Source organism: Haliaeetus albicilla, chromosome Z, assembly GCF_947461875.1.
Source record: "Haliaeetus albicilla chromosome Z, bHalAlb1.1, whole genome shotgun sequence".
NCBI classification, from domain to species: Eukaryota; Metazoa; Chordata; class Aves; order Accipitriformes; family Accipitridae; genus Haliaeetus; species Haliaeetus albicilla.
Genome location: NC_091516.1, coordinates 13144993 through 13170822, shown reverse-complemented (window position 1 = coordinate 13170822; position 25830 = coordinate 13144993). Strand labels below are relative to the sequence as shown.

At 38.5% G+C, this 25830-nt stretch overlaps 1 protein-coding gene and 1 long non-coding RNA gene across 5 annotated transcripts in view; one reads left to right on the top strand and one right to left on the bottom strand.

The window, feature by feature from the left end:
• The window catches only part of AP3B1 (adaptor related protein complex 3 subunit beta 1), a 165201-nt gene extending 156632 nt beyond the window's left edge, over window positions 1-8569 (bottom strand). Inside the window, exon 1 of one of the 3 annotated variants that reach the window (XM_069776335.1) lies at window positions 8359-8569. In XM_069776335.1, the coding sequence (XP_069632436.1) occupies window positions 8359-8489 (131 nt within the window). In that variant the 5' untranslated portion in view covers window positions 8490-8569. The remainder of the gene's footprint in view (window positions 1-8358) is intronic. The other 2 variants (XM_069776334.1, XM_069776333.1) reach the window with 2 other exon arrangements.
• Window positions 7464-15234, top strand: LOC138683815 (uncharacterized). Of its 2 annotated transcripts, XR_011323258.1 has the most exons (3): window positions 7464-8056; window positions 9398-9514; window positions 14813-15234. It is a non-coding gene; the product is annotated as an uncharacterized lncRNA (long non-coding RNA). The 2 variants fall into 2 exon arrangements; XR_011323257.1 differs by lacking the exon at window positions 14813-15234 and having other exon boundaries at window positions 9398-11042.
• Window positions 15235-25830: the final 10596 nt, after the last annotated feature.

Sequence of the window (25830 nt, the reverse complement as noted above, 5' to 3'; positions counted from 1 at the left end):
AGAAGTCACCCACTAACTATAAGGCTTTCTTTGTAAAAAGCAGAAGTTTCATGAGTATCAAAACCGCAACTGAAGCCCAGCTGGCAATGCAACAATAATTCTTTTAGCTACAAAATCTTTACTCCTTATCAGCCTGCTGTTTTACAAAAGAAGAATTTAATTACGATTCCCCATGCCATTTGATTGCCCCAAAACCTGGGAACAGTTTTAATTATCTCTAAGAGGAAGGGATTTTAAACAAAAACTCATGGTGAGACAGAGGCTCTTCATATACAAGGACAGACAGCATTGTGTTACTGCAAGGTTAAGATACAGAAAACAACAAACATCCACCACAAGGGAGGAAGCAAGCTTCACCAGTTCTGATATTATGGAACAACCTGTTACAGAACAGGAACAAAAGTTACGGACACCTCATTCAACAGAGTTTTAATAATGCATTTCTTAGGTTCTCCATCCACTGCATACTTTCAGTTACACGACATCAACTGCATTGTTCTTGCGTTCAAAGTCTTTAGGAGACTGCAGTCTGGATGACATACTTTTAACCACAGCATACTAGGATTTATTTTTTTTTGCTTGCAGCACTGCAAAATGTCCCAATGTGAACTCTGAAATACTGTGAATGTTACCAGGTTTGAAGCAGAAAATCCACACTGACAGAGCAGCTTAACCTCTGGTCTTGGTACCTGAGTAGCAATGAAGTCTTATGGAAGGTCCCATGTCCCTCCCCGCCCCAATTTAAAAAAAAAAAAATTAAAAAAATTAAAAACACCCAGTTTTTTTACATTATACTGGCACTGCAAAATCCTTAAAATAAACTGGCTTATTCTAGCTCAGGCTATTGTGTAAACTCTAAACAAGTTTGAATTTAACACTTAAAAAGGAACTGTAAATTGATTTCAGAGCCATATAACATGGAAGGTAAAACAGCAGCCAATACATGCTGCAATTTGAGTTTATTTTGCTGTTGATTTGAGGTCTTCCTCTAGCAAGAAATTAAGAGGTCTGAGTTGCACTGTGTTTCATCCTATACCACAAACTGTTTGAATGACATCTTGTGGTGCTATTCAGTATTGCCATCCTCTTCCATTGTAACACTATTTACATTTATTGCCAATTCACCACACCAACATAGAATTCAACTATTATTTCAAGGGAGACTCAAATCATTTGGCTATGTAGCTGTACTGTGGTTTAAAGGGAAACTGGGATAAGAAATAATCCCTTTCCTTTTAAGCCACTCCTAATTTTTCAATCAAACACACTACCCAAAAAGCACACTTGATAGTTTTAAACGATAGACAGTAGAGGTGTGAGGAAAACCAGGATAACTATAGTATCCTGTAAGGCTGAGAGCCACAGAAATTAACACAACCAGTTATAGTCTGACCAGCAACATAATTTAACTCATTGAATGATTGCTCTGCCACTAGATTCTCAAAGCACCTGCCATCTGGATGGTTTAGGTACAGTATCATCCTTCTCACTGAGGAAACATATAGAAAAGTGTAAAGTTAAAACTGAATAAAGCATCCTCCCAGTTCCCTGTTGTGCGACTATAGTACCTGAACAATGCTTGAGCAACTCAGTGCATGAACACCAGTAAGTTGCTGCTGCCACCAAAATTAATGCAGATATATAAACAACCCACATTTCAAAAGCTCTAACCAGATGGCAGCTAGTATGACAAAGCAGTTTGAAACCCTTTCTGGAGAGGACTGCAATTTAATCCAAGATTATCTGTTGTCAGTAGAGTAGTTGTAGACACTACTTTACCTAGCAACAAGAAAGGTTGTCTGAAAGGCTGAAAAGTACCAATCTTGCAACCCCCCTGCATACGACCTCTTCTGACAGTGCCCACACTAACGATGCTGCAGGGAAGCTTCTGCAAGAGAAAAAACAAAATCTTTCTTGGTGGCAGAGATCAGTTTCCTGAAAGCTGAAGAAGTGGCATCTGAAGTGGTGCTGCCACTTCAAAGGTTGTATCAGTTTACAGTCTGTCTTGAGGCCAGTGATCAGAATTTGCAGACATTTGCAGATCACTTTGCAGCATTTGATAGTTGTGAAGGGATTATAGGAGTGCGAGAAGTATTTCCAGTGGGAATTAGGCTTCTTTAGACAGCACAAAGGTGGTGCTGTCACTGCTAGAACCCACAACAGTGTTAGTATATTCTCATATATGTCCACGACATTCCAGAAACACTGTTAAAGAGCATTACAATGCTGTTTATACTCTAGTGGGATGTAAAAAAAAAAAAAAAAAAAAAATCTTTATATGCCAAAAGGATTCTGGTTTTCTCAAAGTGAGAAAACTACCGCAGGGTGGCATAGACAAGAACAGTCTTCACAAAAGCAGAACTAAGAAAATCCGGAATTCCTTTCAAGAGTCAGCCTTATGTTATAACAGTGTTATAGAAGTTAATGCCATTCAGGATGCAGATCACAGCAAGCATCTAAGGCAAATATATGACAACATAATAAATATGCAGAAACCACAGTGAAGACCTTAAACTATAAAACTTGCCTTTCTGAGGAAATAAAAAAGCCTCAAAAAAATTTTAATGACTACATTACAGAGTATCACAGCAAATCAACAGTTCATTGCTTGCATGCTCGTATGTGCCAAGTGCACGGCAATAAGAATACATTCAGTGTGTGTCACTTCCCATCAGATCTCACTGATTTCAGCTGGAGAAGTGCTCTGCAATAGTATGTCTACATTCGTATACTGCATTTAATTCCTATCCTGGTACTGACTACAGGGTTCAGATTTTATCTTGTAGAGTCATCAGTTCATCCAAACCATTCATCTTTGCTGGCTTGTACATTCTACCGAAACTGGCATATCACCACATTAGTGGGCATAGCGCCATTATAACAGATGGGGAAAGAAAGTAGTTGTGCCAATGAGCTAGCGGATGCATCAAGTTTGAATATTAGGGCTGGAGTCTCCTCCAAGAGTTTCACAAATGGCAGTCTATGTACAAGCTTTCCATGACTGGTTGAACAGGATATGCCAAGGCAAAACTAGATCAATTTAAGACTCCAAGAACATCTCTGGCAGCTGTTGAAAGCAAGTTTTTAGCTCTGATGAATTTGGAAAAGTCTTCTGCACAGAGAATTGGGAAATGAGGATCTTAATGAAATCACCACCTTAGATCAGCTCTCTGCAAAACAGGCTTGCAAATCTTAGCAAAAAAAAATGGGTTTGCAGCCCTGCCGAGTTTTCTGATGAATAGCTCAACAGAATGCATAAGCCAGATCTGCAGGAAAAAAGTCTAATAAATTACAAATGTATTTTGCTTGGCAGGAATACAGTTTAAAGATGCAAATCAGTAAAGTTGAAAATGCGTGTCATAAATTTTGCCATCTGCTTCAATACTGTACTTATCAATTGATATCTACTGATGTAACATGTGGTTCACCTGTAAATTTTTACATTTGGTTTAGATATAGCAATAGCTAGTTTTATTGCTGAAATTGTATCATTTCCAAGAATGAAATGTTATTATATTTTAATATTAAATGCAGGTAAATTTTGTCTAAAATGCAATTAATGTAGATGAAAATCCTCTGTCCACCTGCAATTAACTGTAGATAGTAATAGTGCACCCTATTGTACGCAATTAACATGGTTCTGTGTTACTAATTATCTCTCCAGGTTTTCTTAGAAGTTGGGACTATTCATCCTTCTACACAGAGCAACAGTACATAGTGTAACTATAAAAATATCCTATTAACTTAGGTGATGTGTGTCAAACAGTATCTCTCCACACTATACAGATGATTCTGATGGTCTTCCAAGTAGGCAGTGGTTATTTCACAGATTCCATCAATCCAGGCCATGGATAAATAGCTTGACGTCCACAGGCTGGATTCAGCTTGTCCATAAGACTTACATGACCCCGTGGCTCTTACAAATATCCTGCTGAAAACTCCTGTAATGGGCAAAGACTTATCTGCAGACCATTTCCATTATTCTGGTGGCTCACAATCTGACCCTTTTTCTTCTTTTTCAAACATGTGGGGCATGTGAATGATGTACATCTGGAGCACTTAGAGTGACCTATGTCTGGAATATAACCAGTTCACAGAGAACCGTCAAGACTACCTACCTGGACACACAAATAAATTCCTAAAATGTAACTATACAAATTGTATAAAGGATTACCATACATGTCTCATGACAAGCATGGGAGAGGGAGAGGGGAATGAGAGGAACAGGCATCTCCAGCCATGCAACGGGGCCCATTCCACACAAGAAAGTTTACACTGATTAATCTCAGGTACATAAAAGATCTTTTAATCATTCAATTATTGAGATATTTAATGGAATGAACACAATGTTTCCATTCTCTGAACATGAGATCCAACTCTGACATATTCAAAGTGATTTAACTAACCAAAAGGCTTTTTAAAAGCAATACATACCAAACAGGCAAGTTATATTTGCCTCTTCAGTCAGGATTCAATACTCACAGAAAAAGTCAGCCCCAATCTCATGAATTTGTTGTGAAATCTCTTATTCAAGAACAGTTTCAGTGTAGTCAAAAACGGTAAGAAAACAGTTTTATGTACATGTTGTACATAATAATAATTTATATAACAGAGGTTAGAAAAACCTCCTCCTCACCTCACTTCTTTTGTCCTGAACATTTACACAGTTACCTGATAGAAGCAGACCAAAGTTGTATTTTTACAACCTCTATTTCTTTTTTCACTGCATTGGATACATACAGTATATTAATGTCCTGGTTTCAGCTGGGATAGAGTTAACTGTCTTCCTAGTAGCTGGTACAGTGCTATGTTTTGAGTTCAGTATGTGAAGAATGTTGATAACACTGATGTTTTCAGTTGTTGCTCAGTAGTGTTTAGACTATAGTCAAGGATTTTTCAGCTTCTCATGCCCAGCCAGGGCACCTGACCCAAACTGGCCAACGGTGTATTCCACACCATGGGACGTCCCATCTAGTTTAGGAACTGGGAAGGGGGGGGGGCAGGGAATCGCCGCTCGGGGACTGGCTGGGTGTCGGTCGGGGGGTGGTGAGCAATTGCCCTGCACATCATTTGTACATTTCAATCCTTTTATTATTACTGTTGTCATTTTATTAGTGTTATCATTATCATTATTAGTTTCTTCTTTTCTGTTCTATTAAACCGTTCTTATCTCAACCGAGGAGTTTTACTTCTTTTCCTGATTTTCTCCCCCATCCCACTGGATGGGGGGGGAGTGAGTGAGAGGTTGCGTGGTGCTTAGTTGCTGGCTGGGGTTAAACCACGACAATTAACTAATGAGAAACATACTATTTGCACATGGTACATGCAACCCCTTGTTTATATTAAGATAACTATTGATAACATTTCAACAATTTTTTTATCTTTATTGATCTTCTAACAGTCAAACTTTCCACTTACTCAAGTTCTAGGTGTCACCGTGACAGAAGTTTCAAGGCACTGAGATATTTTCAATACTGATAGCACATTTCAACAAAACCACAATACTAACATGTTGAGAAAATACTACATTCGTTAACTGAATTGAAGATTCTATTTGTAATTGAAAGTTAATGAATAAATCATAGAATTGCTAAAAGTAAAAAACAGCAGCTTTAGCTGGAGAATAAGACACATGGGCTTTTGACACCAAGGGATGCTCAGAACTTTTAGATGATAAGTACTCCAGCTGAGTATTTCTACCAAAATGCCAAAAAAAAACCCCAACAGTTAGGACAAATAATTTATATTAAGTCAGCTTTAGACTTCAGATTTAAGTCTACTGATAGTCGTTTGTGCCTCTGTGTACAACTTGTCATAGACCATTCTATATAGCAAATGCTGCAAAACTGAAGACAATCTACCCTAATAAACAATTTGTTTATTTCAGAAGCATTTTGGCTTACTTCCTCTTCACAACAAACAGAAGAAGACAGAAGACATAAAGAAAAGAGGCATAGGTTTTTTTAAAGGAAGTGTTTACAGTAATATCTTGATATTTATACTTTAACCACATGATGTTGTTCAGATTAACCGGCAACAGGCAAGTGCAGGCCTCTGGTCCAACAGTTACTGCAGCAACATTCTGGGCTGTATATTATATATCTGCCCCTCTGCTGAGGAGTACTTCTTGTAACATCAGTAGGACTAAGGATGAATCTCCCTTCCTCAGCAACAAAAAAAGTTTGCCAAGCACTGAAACACCACAATGATATGGGATATAAGCATATCTAAGATCATATTCAGCAGCGTTCAGTGACAATTAAGAGAGATCAATGAACAAACCCTGAAAAACCATAACAGTAATTTTATTTTCACCAGTGGAATACCCCACTATCCTCACACTTTAATATGCAAGATGCAGAGACACATCTTGCACTTCTCTGTATTTCCAGTATGGAGGGATCAGGTCTGCCCAGTTTAAAGAACACAAAAGCAAACCACTAAAAGATACTATGTCCTACATCTGGGCTACAGTCCCTGTTCTAAGAAGATTTCCATTTTAGCTCTAAGGGAAGAAAATTTTGTTTGCTTCTCAATAAGGAGGTTTTGGGCTATCACCAGTGTGGACTATATGGCACACATGCTATATGCTTGACAAATGACTACTGCATTTTCCAGACTGCAACGCAGTCTGCTTTTCTAATAACCCTCACTTGCAGTACAGTGGCTTTTCTAATAACCCTCACTTGCAGTACAGTGGCTTTTTCACACTACACAAATTTCATAATCTTTCCTTCACAGTGCCTGTTCCTCAACTATCCAATCCATTCTCAGAGCTTACACACACAGGTTTGAACCATGGATAACTTCCTATTTCAACATGAACTTGTTTATCACCTACAAAAGACCACAGAGATCAATGCCTGCTTTCCTCTCAAGTCCTTCCTTTAGAGGATGGATCTCTCCCCTCCTGTAAGTGTGAGAGCAAGTCTGGAAGAGCAATTAATTAATAAGGCATGCATACATATCACAAGCTATTCTTGTTGTTCCACACTGAAAGACAATCATATACATACATGTGTACAAAACATCTCAGGACCCTAAAGCTGACCATTGGGCAGCCTCAGGCAGAACAGAGAGCTATACTTCACCTGCAGAACAATCCTAAGTCTAGGATTAAATGACTTGTGTAGAGAATTATGGCCATGACCAATGATCAGGGTACCCCCTTTGTGAAAAAGAAGCAGCAAAACAATGGTTAAGAAATAAAGTGCAAAGTTGTTTCTGTGGAAGGGGACAGGAAAAGAAGGGTGCAAACAACATAAATCAGCTACAACACTCAAGTCAGCACAGGGGCACCCATGCTAGAGCAGTGAAAATTTTAACTGGAACAACGAAAAAGCAAAGTATTTAGTGGAATAGCAGGGGAAGAGAAACGTGGCTTGTCTGGCAAACTGAGGAGCCCTATCAGCTGCTGTCTCACAGAGCTAAGCATCAGAGTGACAACAGCTTCACGTCGTTGTGATTTACTTTGGTGTGGCACAAAAATAAACACGTCAGCAGAGGTTTCTAGAGCATGGATGTTCTCTTTGTGCAGAACAATCAAACTGAAGAAGAAGGGATTGATTTTCTAATGTACATGAGACCTTAGTTTATGGTGCTTTTTATTGGTTGCTCTCAGAATAGATTTCCAATTTGTTCTAGGATACAATTCCAGCTTAGCAAACCTCTTGATCCTTCCATTTAGACACACTTTTTTTTTCCTCTCCAATTCACTTGTCCTTTAAGGAGCTGAAGGCTTTCTATGCCAGTGCACTTCAGCTGGGTTTTTTTTTCTTCCTCCTTCATTTCCTCATTTTGACTTCTGACCGAGACACAGCCCTGTTAACGCCCACTCTGAGCTCGCTGCCGCGCCATGATCGACTACACTTCCAACTACGACTCCCACCAATACTTCTAAGCACTTTGTTGTTCTTTTTTAATACATTTGAAGTCAAAGTGAAACTAATGCCAGCGTGGTTACCCATCAAAACAGAGGGAAAATGATATGCACTTTTTCAAACAAACCAGCAAAAAAACTTCACAAGTTACCCATTCCGTTGTGAACACCTTAAAGGTAAGCAAGCGAACTTTTCCACCGAGTCTCGAGGGGGTAAAAGCGGGCAACCGAGGCACCGCTTCCCCCCGCCACGGCCCCCTGGAGCTGCCCCTGCCCGGGAGAAGCCCGCAGGCCGCACTCCTCCCCCCGCCGCCCGGCCCCCGCGCCTGCGGGGCAGGGTCCCGCCAGCCCAGCGCCGCCCTAACGCCCACGGAATCGGTCACCGCTCGCCCGCCCGCCCGACAACCCCGAGCGGGGCCCGCCCGGACGCCGAGGGACGGGACCCCGCCACCCGGCCCGGCCCGGCCCGGCCCCCTTACTTCTTGGTGTCGCTGCTGAAGAGCCCGAAGGCCGCGGGAGCCGAAGGGGTCGCGGTGGGCACCACCTCCTGGGCCAGCTCGGACGCCGCCTCTCCCCCCTGCTCGCCGTAGCTGAGCCCGCTGCCGGACATCCCGCCGCCGCCGCTCCCCGCCCGCTCCGCCAAACTTGCCGGGGCGGCACGCCCGAGCCCTCCCCCCGGAAGCGGCGGGCACGCGCCAGCACGGCGGGGCGGGCAGGTCGGTCACGCGGCGGGAGGCGGGGCCGCCCGCCCGCCCGCCGGGGAGGAACTGCCCCCGCCCCCGGCCCTGCCCCGGCGGTCGGCGGCGGCTGCTGCTGCTGCTGCTGCGAGGGCTGCCCTGGCGGGGCCCTTCCCGGACACGGCCGGGCCGTGCCGGGCCGGCGTCGCGGTGCGGCGGGCTTTGCCGCCCCGCCACGGGGCGGGGGGGAGCCGCGGCGCCCGCAGGAGGCAGGCAGTCGCCTCCCCGCCGCGGAGGGCCGCCTCGGGACCGCTGCCGCTTCCAGCCTCGCCTCTTACCGGCCCCGGTCTCCGTCCCGTCCCGTCCCGTCCGGCGGCCCCGCAGGCCCCGGCAGCGGGCGAGCCGGCCCCGCGGAGCCCAGCCTCGCTCCTCGCCCCTCCGGGGGAGCTCCGGGAGAAGCTGCGTCAGCGCCCGGCTGCAGCGGCCGGGCTGCGGCGGGAGCCCCGGGGCCTGGCTTGCCCTGAGGCAGAGAGAGCCAGGCTGCTCGGGGGGCAAGCTGTGCTTCCCAGCCCTCCGCTCGGCCTGGGGCACGGCCGTTCGAAATACAAAGCGTGGCCTCTAGCATCAGCTCGTTGGTGGGTTCTGGTGCTCGTATTCGGGCTGTACTTGGCTCCCAGCAAACGCCGGTACCTCGCGCTGACCTCCGCGCGCTCCGTTACAGTAGTGGCGGGGTCGCCCCGACTAACAGCAGCAGCTTACGGGCGGGAGGCCGTGCCATTTACAAGGATGCTTGTCTCAGGAAAGTTTCTCCTAATTTCTTTTCACAGTCTTCTTTTCCTAGATGCGTCTCTCCCCCCGAGGAATAATCCGTGTTCATTAAAATGCCCTTCTATCCATCTCCTGACACATTAGTGGAGTCCAACCTTTTCATCCTGAGAACTGAACTCATTTCCAAAAGGTTACAGTTCACAATCAATACTTCTTATCTTGCAGAGAAAAAAAAAAGGGGGGGGGGGGGTGAGATGGATCATCATTTTCTGAAGCAGCTTTTGGACTTGCTTGTCTTTCAGCAACTTGTACGTTTCTGATTGAGACTGAGTCATTACTAAGCAAATAAACTTGACAAAAGGGGTTACCAATACAGGATTTATTAAGACTGCAGCGTCTGCTATAAGGGCAGTTGTCCTCAATAGTTGCCTTCTATGGATGCCAGCGTTTCGGTTTTTATGATCTCTCACAGCTTTTTTCATTGAAGTACTTTTCTTGGCTGTGATGGCTTAAGACTGTGAAAGTCCCAGTGTGAATATTCTTGACCATCACCATTTTACCCGTTAGTTCTTCAGACCTCAATTTTTGTCCTGCCCCTTGCATTGTTTACAGTAACAGCCATCATAGTTTTTCCCTGTAGATGGAACTACCTCAATATAACTACCACAAACGGCCACAGTAACTGTTGATACTTTTCCAATAATGTGACCTGAGGCGGACAGTCATACCATGTCAGATGGCATCCTACACTATGAGTGTTAAAGGATCAAAAACCAGAGTAGACTACTGGAGAATTGGATCCAAACCAGACAAAAATGGACACTCCCTTCTCTCCTAAAAGTTTAAGATGTTTCTGTGATTTACAGGGAGATCTGAGAATTCATATAAGCAGTCTTTAGAAATTGTCTCTCTCTGTTTTTCAAACCATGCATTAATTTCAAAATGTAACAGTGAGAGCACTTGAACTTTGGTCCCAAACATGGTTATGTTTACATGAAGGGGCCCCTGGCTTACATCTTTTATTTTTGTGTAAGGCACATATAGTGTAGGAAGGGGTAACAGATACTAGGCCAAGTCCATATTTTGTCAGGTAGATCTGTTCTAGTTTCTGTTAAGACTGCCTGCCTGTTCTCTGAAGCAAGAGGTTTAAACTGCTTGCTTCTTTCTATAAATCTATAAAATAAGTATTTATTTTTAGCAATAAGAAATATCTTAAGTACAACAAACTACTTCTTTCATTATTATGTATATCACTTAAAAAGTAATCTTAGAGGAAAGACTAACAGAAGAAGAGAACAGTAGACTTGTAGAATATTTCAGAGAAATTTGTGGGAGTACAAACCTGGGGAAAAGCAGAGAAATGGACTGTTGAGGTGGATGATCATGGGACTGTGATATGAGAAGAGAAGCAAATAATAACAGTGAAGCAGATCTTGGAAGGGCCTTGAAACTGGGAACAGAAAGTAAATATTAAATGAAGATTTATTAAGTACCATTAAACAGTCCTATCAGGAAGGCTAGCTATAAGCTCTTGATATCAATTCTTGCTACCTAATTTTAGCCTGAAATATGCCACAACTGTTCTGCAGATAGCCTTTTCCTGGCTATATTAATTCTTCAAAATCACCATGCAGTGATAATGTATTTGCACATTGAATTTATACCTCTACAAAATTATGTCAAAATTACTTAATTATTAAACACAAAATACTACCAAATCTAAATTCTCCACTTACATTCATTGATTACAGTATTCTATATTTCAAGTTTTTGTGCAGCATAAGAAAAGTAACAGACAAGGCTTAAAACAGGGAAAATAGAAGGCTTTTGCGTCTCAGTTTTCCACTCATCATGTTTCTTTCTGAGGACATTTCACCTCCATGACTCATACCATCTTCCCAACTGCAACTTCTATAGTATCTGGTAAATTCCATAGTTTCTTACTCTTTCATTCATAGATGTAAACAACTATATAATATGTGATATATGGACATAGCTTTAAAAATTAATCACACTGAGCAATAACTTCCAAGGCACTATGGAAGGGAAGATTTATTTCTATGAATAAATACATACGCATTTTCATCAAAACTCACTATCTTGTATATACATATGCATTTAAGGTGAAAAAAGATTCGTGTTACTCAACAAACTGTAGTTTTGTAATTCAAACAAACATTAACTTTGCTTAGCTTTCTGAACCATTTACAGAAGATATTTTGCAATGTTTTTACAAAGTTATATCCATTTTGTGGTCTTTTAAACTGAGCTGGGTTGCCATGTGCTTATTTGGTGCCCTCTTGTGGCTCAGATTATTAATATGTTATTTGTCATGAAAAAGACAAGATGCATTGGTAAAGAAACTCATTTTTAATTAAATTTGAGCTCTGTATAACAGAAATGTCAAGATATTAAATGCTTTTCTCATATTTTCTATATTGCTGATAGTTTCTGATATACCTAAAGTGTGCTGGTATTGCAGATCCTAAACAAATGTGTAAGAGTTTTGACTTGCAATTTTTTTAGTAAATGCCATTGATGAAGGATAAGAAATTATACAATAAAAACTTCTGAATATTAAGATTTTTTCATTCAGTAATGATTTATAAATCTGATGTATAATCAGTTACTTTAAAATTAAGCATGGAGAACTCATTCCCTAACCTGGAATAATGGGGTTTCAGTCTGAGGCATGAACTCAGCTGCTAGTATTCCTGAGTAGGTCAGGAAAATTCTTATGCAAATGAGAAAACTAATGGGTCCGAAAAAAACCTTGCTCTGCCTCTCTCAAGTTGAATCTAGATTTGGGACTGTAATAAAAGCAAACCAGTGTTCTTTCAAAAGCACCTCTTCTCCATTCCTTCTTAGCAGAACTGGCTACCATATTATCCACAGGAGCTGCTCACATACTGCCTGTTGAAACGAGGGGACTCCAAATCCTGTTCTGTTCCTTCAGCTCTTTTGTAAACTCTAAAATTACACAGTAGGTGTCTTCTGGCTTCATCAACTAGTATTCCTTCGAACGGTTATGAAGATTTTGGTTAAATGTTGGATAGGAAAAGTAGAAAGCAAAAAGCAAAAGTGTAGAACACAGAAAATGTTTGAAAAATAAAACAATTCTTCAATTACATGAGTTCTTTGTAATTTCTTCATCATAAACATGCAAAACAGGTATTAGTAGAATTAGAATTATAACTTTCATGTATATATAAAATTGGATTTTACTTTTAGATAGAGAATATCTTGCAATTACAGAGATCAAGATTATATTCAAAACTATTATAGAAATAAAAAATCTCCAAATGTAAATAAAGCCAGTGGAATAAGTACTCTTACACTTTTGTACTGATATCATACGTGCTGTGTTTAATGATAATTAAAATCCATGTAAGATCCAAAGTGAATTAGTCCTCAAAACTTTCACTATAATTGAAAAGATTATTTGTTAATTCTTCGTTATTTAATCATCCCAGGTATTTAAATATGATACCATCAAATACCATATCAAAGTAGGAAACCTGAATTAACTTGCAACAAATTCCCAGTCATACGTAATGCTCACAGAGCTCAAGTAATGATTTTAAAATGTTCAAAACAATGTTCAAATTTTTACTGCATTCTATCCTAATTTTAAAAAACACATATTGCTACAGAATGAGAAAATTTCTTGTCTCTACAAAGATTTATCTTAACTAGGAGAAGAAATTCAGGGTGTGGTGGGTTCTCTCAAATACCCTATCTGGCCAGAACTACCTTTCTAATGCAGTTACAAGTTACAGATTTGCTCTTGATCTACCTTGTTCATGTCAATTCTAGGTTTCCCCCTTGATCTATTGGCATACCAACTATAGGCATGGGTCTGCCAGTTTATCTTCTGCTTTTCTTAATCTAGACAAGCACAGGGTCTAGCTAAGTTAGAACAAAATATTTAACTGTTTTAAGGAATGCAGCTTAAATAACTTTTTAAAACCTTGTGCCTATACAAACAATTTATACTGTAACGTATCTGGCTGGGTGAGGTTACTGGGTTGAGGTCAGCTCCAGACTTCTTCAGGAATTTGCCTTAATGGACAGACTAAACCAGAGGTTTTTCTGCCTTTATTAGTATTTCACAATTTGCTAGTTAAAGTTTGTAAACTAGCACATTTATTTAAATATTTTTTTTAAGCTAGTTTGGATTAAAGGCTTTAAGAAGGAGGTACATGTACATGGTTCATGTGTTTATTATAACATCTCTTCTTCTTTATTGTGCTGTCTCCTAGCCATTATCTAGAAACTCCACTGAGTTAGGCTGCCTTTGAAATACATGCCATACTGGGTCCTGAGTTTCAAAAGAAAATCAAGCTGCACTTCATAAGGAAGTTCAACCTTCATGTTTCTTGTGTCCCTTCACATCCTCCATGTTTTACCTTCAAATTGTACTAGAACAGATAATACATGTTTGTGTTTGCTTTGCACTGGTACTGTGAGTTGTTTGGCAGAAATAAAGGGACGAATATTCATAGAAAGAATGGCAGGATGATTAGATCTTCTCAGAGTGTGTCTGTATCTTCCAGTCACTGTACAGAAATACACATCTGTCCTAAAGAACTTCTATTCAGTTCTTGAATTTTGAATTCAGTTTACTGCTGAGTAAACAGCAGTTACAATACATACAACAACAGAAAGATAAATTAGGCAATTTTGAGCAACTGGTCCATAAGCAGGGAGAAGGCTAGATGTAAGCACATTGTGACTTCCTCGGCATGGGGTCAACTATGCATCAGTCCTGGTATAGATTACAGTAGTAGGGGAACAGGTTTTACTGACGTTGAATGAATATAGCATCCAAATACTTTCCACTGTAGCTGGAGCACAATGTCCTTCAAATATACCACCTTCTTACTTCTGCAGCATTCAGCATGTATCCTGTCCCGTGGGGTAAGAAAAGAGTATACAACAAAGAAGTCCCTGTCCAGTCCAAGGAGATTTAACTTCTTTTCTAGCATTTTTGTGCAATTTGAGGACACAAACTAATCATACTGTAATAGAAGCAGACACATAATGTAAAAATAAAATATAAAGTGGAGCCTGGCATTAAATAATAGAGAAAAGGAGAAAAGTTCTTTTTAGAAATGAGAATGAGCAAAAATGAGAAATGAAGGCTCAGAAAAACATGATGGCTCTTTGAGGTGGTAGGGATCACAGAAGACAAAATTCTTTGCCAGAATATAATAGGAACTTGTGGGGAGTCTTTTACTGGAGGAGTAACAAAGTCAGAAAATAAAGGCACTGTGCCAAGAAATGGTTACTGCTCACATTTTCCTAAGGGTGAAACACTTATATTACTTAGCCTATCGGATTTTTTTTTAATGTATGATAATTTGTAAATGGTTTCTGGAAAGAACATAATGAACTGGCTAAGAATCAGGTCTGTAAGCAATTGCTACACTCAAGTGCACTTGTGTATGAAAGGGGTGAAAAGGCCAATAAATTATTTTCCTGGCAGATCAAGAATGAGGAAGTTGAAAGATTTATCTTGGAAGTAACACTGGATACACAGAAGATAATTTCAGACAAGGGAAAAGAAAAACCCAGCCTTTTTTTGCCAGAGACGCCCCTTGCAGTCATGTCTGAATAGCGACCATTCCTAACCTGGAACTCCAAACGCCATGGAAATGTGTGTTCTTGTTGAACAATAATCTCTGGCTTGTCTTTGAATGAAATAAGGGTTTCTCAGCACCCTACAACTGTGATTCTAAAGCTAACTCACTTATTTCGTCAATTAAATCTGAAGGTTTTTTCCTATAATTAACGGTTATCTCTCAGACAAGATGTATATCCTGTTTCTTAAAAAAAAGTAGGGAATCCAGAGCAAAGAGAATTTATGTGAAAATTCTCCTTCTTAAAAAAAATATATTTTTTTAATACTCATAAAATTATAATTAAATTTACAGTTATGTTTATTTTAATTACATTTCTTTGATTTAATATTAAAATTTATTTATAAGTGTGATCATATAATTATATTAAATTTAAAATTCTGAATTTATAAATTAATTAAAAATAATTTTACATGACAATTTTTGTGAAAGTATCAGACTATGTCTCTGGTATTTATTCCTTTTACTGATTAGGCATCTTATTCACTTCTTCAGTGCTACTGAATCACTGTAAAATACATAATTTTTTCATACTTCTAAGAAGGATCTTCCTTAAAAGTTATGTGAAGAAAAGTAGATTTCTCTCATTTATTATTTTTAAGACTAAAATAAAAGAAATACAGTGCATATTTATAAACTTTTATTGTTAAAGCTATTTTGCATGTGAATTCACATACCTTTTTTATGATGTAGGCTGCATTTAAATACAGAACATTTGTAGTCAGTTTTGGTCAGTACATCTTATGATGTACTTAATAAAACTTGAAATGATACAGGGAGATTGAGATAAAGGATGACTTACATATGAGAAAAAAACCCTAAAGAGACTTGAACTCTGTGGCCTAGAAAAGAGACATTTGACAGAGATCTATCGGTTTTATGATAGAGCTCTCTAAAGTCATGAATCGCAGAGAACATGACTCATTTTCTCATCTGCTAGGAGGCATCAAATGAAACTAGTAGATTGCAGGTCCAAAATAAAGGGATTTATTCTTCCTAGAGCACAACTGAAATGTGTATTTTAATAGTTGCCACGGGATATTGTTGATGGCAAAAGTTTTCATGAGTTCAAAGAACAAGAAGACAAATTAATGGAAGAAAAGGTTATTAAATACAAAGATAACATCTCTGGCTCAGGAAGTTCCTGAACCACAAGTTTATTACAGAGAAGTACCATTACATACTCTCCTTGTTCTGATACTCTTCCATAATAATCTGGTACTAGTCATACTTAAATGTAAGTATTTGGGGCTAGATGGACCTTTGCAGGTGCAACTGTTCTTATGAGATATATTTCAGTTGACTATTCCTATGCAGCTATGTAAACGTGTGGATATCCTGCTGCCTTGTAACACAGTTCAGCAGTTAAAAAATGTGAAACTGCAAGTAATAAGGCAAGTTTGTACAAACCACTCAGGAGTGCTCTGTGGAGTACAAACAGCCCATACACTGCAACTAGGAGTTTCAATGCAATATGAAACAAATAATATGAACAATGAAAAAAATTAGCACATGTATTATCTAATGGCATGGTTCAACTTCCACAAAAGATTTGCAGTCCAGCAGAATGGAATTAAATTCATGCTATCTTTCTGTTTGTTTCCTCTTCTAAGAAACGGGAACACACCAGTCTACACCATCTGCAGTTGAACAATGCCATGTATGAGGCAAGTCAGGCTACATGTCCCATTCTGATCACACAAGCTGAAACTTTAGTGAGGCTTCCTGTTTATTTGAGAGAAAAACAGAAACATCCTTTGTTTTCAGTCTTATTTATTCCCTCAGGTCTTGCTTGCCATTTCTGCCTTTGAAGTTGTGAAAGAATATTTGTGTTCACTGCTGCCAAACCACTGTGATCAGTCTTTAAAAATGCTAAATGTTTATAGGGCTATTATGGCTATCTTTAAAATGTACTTGAGATGTTTTATCTAGGATGCCCCATCTGGTCTGCTCTCCGGGACACCAAGCCCCAGCTTGCTGGTTGTCTGGTCCTTCAATTGTAACACTTTGGTGCTGCACGGTTATTAGATCCAGTGCTCCACAAAGCAGTTCACAGAAATGACTTACACAGAAATTCTTTTTTCTCTGTGGCAGTAAACTACGATCCAGGTTTTTGTTTCAAGATTCCAAGCTACTTCAGTGATTCATTTTCCTATGAAAGAAATATGAAATAAGAAGTTGATGTTGAAGAGGCAAAATCCTATTTTGCCTTCTATACCTCTTTGTTCCATAACTGAACTCAAAAGAGAAAAGCTTTCTTTGGAGACAGGAGTATTACTCAAACATTAGACAAGCAACTAGCAACTAAGAAGGGCAGAGGTCCTAGATGTAATATACTTCCTTTCAAACCTTGATAAAGTGTTTAAAGATTAGCCAATATATCATGCAAACCTTCTGACACCATTCTCAACAGAAAATTCTGCTGCTATGGGCTTTGATGTCTGCATTTCTTCTTTCTTTTTATCATTAGTGACTAAATCATGAAATGCTAGTTAAAGAAGACAGCTGCATTTCCATTACCCCCTTTTACTGGTTGTTCATCAGGGAAAAATAGTTGCTTGTTACTGGTCTGAGTTTATACCCAGTAATCAAGGCTTTTCACGCTTATTTTATTTGAAGAACAAATTGATGGCATAAGCAAAGTCAAAGTAATGGCCAGTGTTGTACAAAAGGAGCAGTTCTACAGGAATACTCAAAAGGAGCGTCAACTATTCTGAAACTGCAAAACTGAGCACGCAGCACAGATGAACGTGGCACACTAGTCCGGATAGTGGGCGTATGGGAGTGGGATGAGGAATGCAGTTGGGTCAACAGGGAATACCACACCTACACAATGGCCAGACTGGTCTGCATCTGGTTCTCCTCAGCTGAGCTTTGTGTATTGGGCTTTGCTTCCGGGGCAGAAGATAACGCTGAGCATTGGAGAGCATTACCCCACCCACGCACACGTTCACTTAGATGTGGGCTTGGGGGAACTGCGGAAAATGGAAGGACCTGAGATTTCACCCTTGATACCAACAAGCCTTCATTCTGCTTTGAGAAAAGCATTTCTTTGATGCAGCTTTGTATACAATGTCCTATTCCCTGAAAACAGAGAGGCAAAGACCAAATAGCAGTTTCCTTCTGCGCAGTTTCCAAGCCACTTTTTCGGCAAATCCAGGGCCCTAGAAGTCCTCTTTCTATATTCATTCAGGCTCCCATTCACACTTGCTTCTTCTGATGGCTCACAGCTTTCTGCCTCTTATCTGCATTTTACCAGTCCAGTTGTTTGCTTAAGTGCTTGATTTTCAAAAAAGATGAGCACTTACATCTTTTTCAGCAAAAATTCATTTAAGCGGAATTAGTACCTTTAAAAGCAGGCTACTTTTACCCAAGCCCTTGCTAATGAAATTAAGTGTCTAAATTACAAACACCAAAACAGGCTACACCAGGAAAACACTTCTAAATGGAGATTAACTTCCAGGCCTCCTGAAACACCAATAGGTTTAAGCTTTAAGCTACATAAGAACTGAATAGTTTGGCTGCCTAAGGACGTCCCTTCTCCCATACTTCGGACTTCCATCAATACTGTTTTTAATTTCTTTCTGTACATTCTTTGCTCTTTTTTAGTTTCTCTGAGTGGCACTCAACTTCCCCTATGACAGAAATGCAGAGAAAATTTGATACCAAACATGGAGAAAATCAGGGGGAGCTCTCAAAAGTATTATATATTTTTGCCCTGCTCTTACTCTCCTTTGGGGGAAGGAGACTAAGAGATGACCTCATGTTCTGACCCACTATGGCCTTTCTTTGGTTCTTGTAATTGAGATTGTGACATGGAAGTAGTACATGAAAATCTCTTCTTCTACAGCAGTAAGGGGAAAAAGTAGTATGAAAGCTGCATGGAACAGAAAATGGGAAGTCAACAAAATTACCTAGAAAACAGTTTTAGAAGTTTTGGAGGAATACACAATAGAAAACCTTTCCATTCTCTCCACAACACATAGGTTAAAGACACCAAATCTAATTCTCTAAAGATTTTGGTATCATTTAGTCATTTCTACCCATATAAAGCAAATTAGAATTCTAAGCCTCCAAGCAGCCAAATAAACATTTATATTCATCAGACACTTTTTTTTTGCACTTGAAGTTACTTTGAGATTTTTTTGAAGAAAACTTAGCTTTGGCATCTAATTTAACTTAGTTGCATTAGAAATCAGTGCTTTTGAAACTTCTTTTAAATGGACTGATTTCCTGGCATGGCCTCATCCCCTGGGAGCCCCCAGCCCTCACTGTGCCCTGATTTGTAAATCCATAGACAGAAAAGGACTGTCCATAGATCCACATTCTCTTTACACTATAAAAAGCTATATTGTTAGTATGAATCAGTGTTGACAGGAAATTATATATATTCAGTTTTAGTCTGTATTGCTTAATGAAAATTAGCCTTGTCTATGGCAGTTCCAACTTTGGGCACAAGAGGTAGATGTTTTCACATGAAACTTCCAGCAAATACTCAACATTACTGAACAACTCCCTGTTACACTCCAAGGTAAATGATGATCAGGGATTGTTCATTTCCTCTTCTATGTCTTATGTAGGGATACATATAAAAAAGTGAGATTAATTATAAAGATGTAATGTAGAGGACGGGGGTAGCAATGAATTGACTTACAACGGACTACCATGAGTTATTTTTGTTTGCCCATGGGATCTTATGACTTCAGAGGGGATGCAGTGCCTTGTTAATATTTTGTTCTCTGGACAAAATATTATTATATGTACTTATGTGCACTTATGACACCTGAGTACACACAGTGAAGCTGATTTTGTGGGAGATAGAGAGTACATGTCACTGGCATTCCCCTGCACTGAATCTAATAATTTACTACATGGGTTGGGACTGCTTTGTGAATTATTTCTTGCTCTCTGCAAGCTAAGCAATTAATGATTAAAAGCCAAGAGTAGCTGTACCTTCAGACACTATTCAGTTTTAAACAGTGTTATGTTTACATTATGTGGCTGATTTTTATTTTTTTTAACAAGAAGTCATAGGGAAGAACTACTTGAGTCTATTAAAATATTTGAATTTTTAATATTGTGAGAATTTTTCCATTACTAAATATCATGGAGAAAAAGCAACACATTACCTGTATTTATTTTCCATAGGGACCCACATGCATATTTCCTGGTTAACTGCTATCTAGCAGAAGGATTATCAATGATGATTTTTTTAAAGGGAACTATGAAAGATTTTCATACGAATGCAAACATGAGCATTGCTTTACGTATGGACCTAAGTCAGATGATTATATTCAAAATATTATCTGTATTTTAATCTTCCAATAGTTACCTAAACTATTCTTTTTAAAAGACTTTGAACATACTTTTTCACAGACCTGTGTGTTACACAGACTCACAGTATCCAATGTAAAAACTAATCTTTTTCATTCTACATCTCTTTTTATCATCTGTCATGACCCATACAGTGGGGCCTGGCTTTGCGTGTATGTTCATTAGTAGACTCATTAACTTTAATGTAGTTATTTATGTGAGTGAGGATTGCTTGCATGAATAAAAGTTTCAGAAGGGGAACTTTATCATATGTTGTGGCCTAGAAAGCTTCTGCAGGAACTGCAGTCAGTGACAGACTTCATGTTTTTTTCAAATTGCCATTTCTACATGTTATCTGAAGGTTATATTTGTGTTGTCAATAAGAAAAATATTTTATGGAGAATAATATTTACTTCAAAGGAGTCTGAAATTTTAGAGTAATTACTTGCCACTGATCTTCTGAAATCCTATGGATAAATTACTTTATTCTGTTTCATTTATGTGAGGAACCTAACTCTTCTGTGATGGAGCCTGTAAAGCATCCACTTCTGCAGTTATTTTGTGATAACCTATGTTCACTGTGAAAACTGACCAATGCAGATTCCTGTATCCACTATACTCACTTTCTTCAGGTGTCTTTATACTGAATTGTATCAGTTCAATTTTGCTCACGGGTTTGATGCTGTAAGTACATAATCCCTGCCACAGCAGGTAATCTGTAATTGCAGTCTCACATGCTGCAATAGTATTAGCCTCTTGTTGGTCCTTGTATCATTCATTGACTTGTCAGCCATTCACTGTATTCCAACAGGTGTTCAGGTTGTTATAGTTGAAAGTGAAGAAGAATTGATTTGAAGGAGTGTATTTGATAATACTCTCAGAAATCTCTGAGATTTTATCCTACTATTTCACATCAGTAAGAGTATGAAGACAGTATGTAATAAAAGTGCAAAATCTGCATAAAGAAGATAGCATCAGTTCACTTTACTTGAAAATTTTCACTACATATGTTATAATGCTATGTATTTAGGTTATGTTAATTTAATAACTTTCTTCACACATATATAGCATTTTCCATGTAAAAGAATCACATTTTCTCACAAATATTAAATCAGTTGTGGAACAATAACTGAAGAAAACCCCAGCTAAGGCATTTTTGTACTTCTAAATTCACTTCTTTCTTAAGAAATCCTTAAGATGAAGAATCCAAATAGATTCTATTAATGCAATGTTAATAATTCAGGAATTTGAACAGAATGAGACAGGCTTGTGCAGTAAAGCGCTATCACTGATTATCTTTGGGTGTTTCTAGAAATTTCTCTCGTCACAGATTGGTTACAGACTTAGTAGGTGAAGAGTCCATACTAAACAAAACCAGTCCAGCCTGCAGGAACTGAATGTGACTTTAAATGAACTGCCTTTCTTAAAAGCCAAAAATGGCTGTTTCATGCAGAGAGACCACAGACATACCCTATCCTGTCACCCAGGGAGCAAGAAGCCAGAAATGGTGGGTCTGCGGTGCTACAGCGATAGGTATTTCAGGTCTCAGGCTGCTTCTGTGAGCACAGATCAGCTACCACAAAACAGTTTTGCAGTGGTTCCATTTTTTGGCTTCGCATCCTGACTGACCCACTTGACACGTTTTTAGTAACAAGGTTCAGAGCACAGCTGGCATCCTGGTTCTTCACTACATAGAGCAAGAGCAACCTAATGGAAGGCTAAGTCATATGCCATAATACAGTATTACATAGAGCAATACATAAACTACAGCTTATGAATATATAAACTAGCTTATGAATACATAACCTTGCATATGATGTGTGATTAGTTTTTGTGAAGCAAATAGTCTCAGTATACTTACGCAATAAATGCCAAATATAATGAGTTGCACCAGGAAACCGAAGCATAATGAAGTTACAAAACCAGTCGAGTTTGAACTTCTGAGCTGGATGGTGTTTCCTGGCTTAGTACCCAAAATGTACCAGACAAGAAAGTGAAGCTTGCAGAACCAGTGGGAAATAATTGGATGATGAATTGTGGTCGCTACTTCAAACTCAACATCTGCTACCTTCAAATAAGGTGTGTGATATTTAATGCTATGCACTTTACAGTTTTTAATGTTTTTGCATAACAATGTATGGAAAAAGGCTAAACATAGCAGAACTTAGTTGAGACATTGGATATTGAGAAATATTACAGAACAGTGCTAACCTTGAAAAATAATTCCAACTATTAGTAAAATGTGAATGTTTTACAAACTTACTTTTGAACTATATTCTTTATATTTTTCAGAAATTTAATCTCATTAAGTAAGGGTTTAAAAGAGGATATTTGCAGTGAAAATATAGTTTAATAGTGGAGTACTGCTAACACTAGCTCTCCAGTGACTATGTAGACAGCTGTGAAAACTTAATAAAACAGTAATTCCTCATATATATTGCCATTTTAGCACCATGTGGACTCAGATGTTTAATTAAAATAAATACTCATATGGCTCCAGTTAGTCTTTTTGTCATGAAATGAAGATTTGATATGGCCTTCTACTTACTCATTAGTTTAATTAAGCTAAGCTGTAAATCTTTTTTTGTTTTGTTTTGGTTTTGTTTTCCTTGTTGGCTCCACTTAAGCTATTGTCCTTCCTCCCCTCCAGAGTAATTATCTTATAGGTATCCCAGCCATTGTTCAACAATCTAGTCCTGGCCAGACTACCATATACATGATTTAGACATTTGTAGAATGAGCTAATTCCAGAAAGAACCTGTGTTTCCTCATCTGATCCCCTTCATAGACCAAGCTATAGAATATATATTGACTCCTATTTCAAATGAAAAGTATTCTGTACTGTGACTACCATTTAGGAGAACAGTATATCTTCACTGTATTGACAAATATCCATTAATTTGACACAGAATATGATTACTCTTGTCAAAATTCAGTGTATTTGACCCTGAATTACTATGATTCAGTATATAATTCATGTGTTCCCTATGCATCTATCATTAAGCATAGGTTTAGGACTAGAGTTTGTCATAGTGTTTCCAGTTTTCTTAAAGAAGCCTATATGGACAGCATGAAATAAGTAACATTTTATGCCTCATAAATATATCTGGATACATACATCTGTATTTGAATATTGTACTTTCCTCTGAGATTTTCAAGGGAAGTACTAGTAATGGGATAGTCTACTTCAATGAGAGGCAGAGGGCCTGAAAACCTTCTGGTTTGTGCTTATCAGATCCAACTGGGAAGTGCACAAAGCTTTTTATATAGAACTGGAGAGGACTAATTAAACTGCAGCTTTCAGCTGAGGAAAGGTGAAGGATATAAGGATATAGGAAAAATACCAATAGAATAATTTAGGCCATTTTGTACAGGGAGAATCAAATTGTTGTTAAAATAGGGCTTGTGAAGATTTTTGGTCAACAGCCCCAACTGCAGATAGTGTTGGTAATTCTGTGCAAAGATAAGTTTCCAGAAATTTCTTACAGATTACTGGACATGTCTTTTTGATATTAAAATGGTAACTAAATTGAGGTTAGAACTAATGAACCTGCAGTGAAAAGAAACTTCTTCTCTCAGTTAATAGCACAAATTTAGATTATCCCAGAAACATGATTATGAAAGTGTGGAATAACCTAGCTAAACTATTTTAGCAGCTTTATCTGGGAGAGTAAAAATCACTCAGAGGTTTTGGCTATTAGTTTTAATACATGGCCTCCAAACATATGACTGAAATGAACATTGCTCTCTTTGCTGTCATAAAATGTGATATTCAAGAAGTTGGTTATATTTTGCAAGAACTTAAGCAGCCCATGTGCCACATATTCAAATTTGCATGTCTTTTCCATCCTACCATTTGACCTGCACTAATCTGAAATTTTCAAATGTGTTTCCTGGAGGATGAAGCTCATTGCTGCTCTTCCAGGACTGCCCTTCTGCAATTCACTTCTGCCAAATTATGCTTAAGCATAATTTTGTCCTACTTAAAAAAAGATGAAAGTTAAATCCTATTGTCCAAGCTTTTACAACTAATTATACACAGTTCAATAAGTGGCAGGATTCCATTTAGGCTGTTGCCTAAGAGGAAGAGTAGGAGTATATTTTGCTCTTCTTACTGAATTGAATAATTCTATTGTGCAGATTCTGTGGTAAATTGTTCATTTGTTTCTTGTTTTAATTTATCTTAAAATTACTAGAGATACTGTAGTAATTTGCTTCATATAAATGCATGTAATGACAATGTCTAACCTCTTTATGAACAAAAGCAGCTTTGGAAAAATATATTTCTACCTAATAAGGAGAATATTGCTACTTCTACCGCCCTAACTTAGTATCTCCCTATTGCAAATCCTGAAAAGCAGTAGGCACTATATAATTCAGGAACTAAAAATGTATGAATGCTTTCACTGATTAGACTATATGAATATATTTTCATATTTGTATTTGAATAGCAAGGGACTAAACAAATAGATATTCTTTTCTCAGCATGGCTAAACTTTTGGAAATATACTACCCATCATGAAAATATCCTCCAAAAAAGATGCCCAATGCACAGAAGTGTGTGCCAAATGATGACACTTTTGGAAACAGTTTTGCAGCAAATCAGACAGCTACCAAATAACAAAATATTAAAAAGAAAAGCTAATCCTGAGACAGCAATTTTGGTTTTAGTGGTTATGGAACAGACCTTAGCACCACCAAAAGCACACAAAAAATGAGGTGAGATATTATTCTTAAATTTGAGGCAGATTTGCAGATTTCCATTGCTACCCCAGAAGATTTGGAAACTGTTCTAGAAAAAGTCTAGCAACCATCACCAATTATTTCTTATTAGGAAGAATGGCAGAGAAAGCAAAGGTATCCATGGCCCTTAAGATGGAACAAAACCACAAGGAATAGGGTTTATTACTAAAGAACAAAGAATTTCATTCTAAAGGAGACATCTGCTCTCGGTCAGATGTATCACACCCTATTTCTGTTTCCATTTCTGTTTCTGTTTCTGTTTGTTTCTATTTCCATTTCTTGCTATTAACTATAAATGGTGTCTTTGATAAGTAGATCAGATGTGGAGGGATACATTGTAAAAGACAGGTTCATTTAGTCAAATGAATTCCATCCAAGAAGAAATTAAAAACTAGGCAAAGTTCTGGAGCTGTAAGGCAAGTTTCTGCTCATGATATGTATTTGACCATCTGTCTGAAGACCTGTTGGAATATGCAAGTCATTGTAGACTTCGGGAACCTTGACAAACAAGAAGAAAGGCAGGTAAATTTACCGGAAAGCATTCTAGTCCCATGACCAAGGGAAAACAGAGAAGGCAAATAATTAATTATATAACTATCATGAAAATGATAAGTCCTGTGGATCCCTAGGCTACATTCCAAGAAAATAGTTAAAAACAGTAGTAGTAGTAGTAGTAGTAGTAGTAGTAGTAAACAGGACTATAATGTTCACTTCCGCTATCATTATAAAAATATATTGATTAACAAAAAAGGGTATGAAAGAGACTGAAAACCTTTTTCCCAACTCAAAAAAGAAGAAAGCCTTGTAG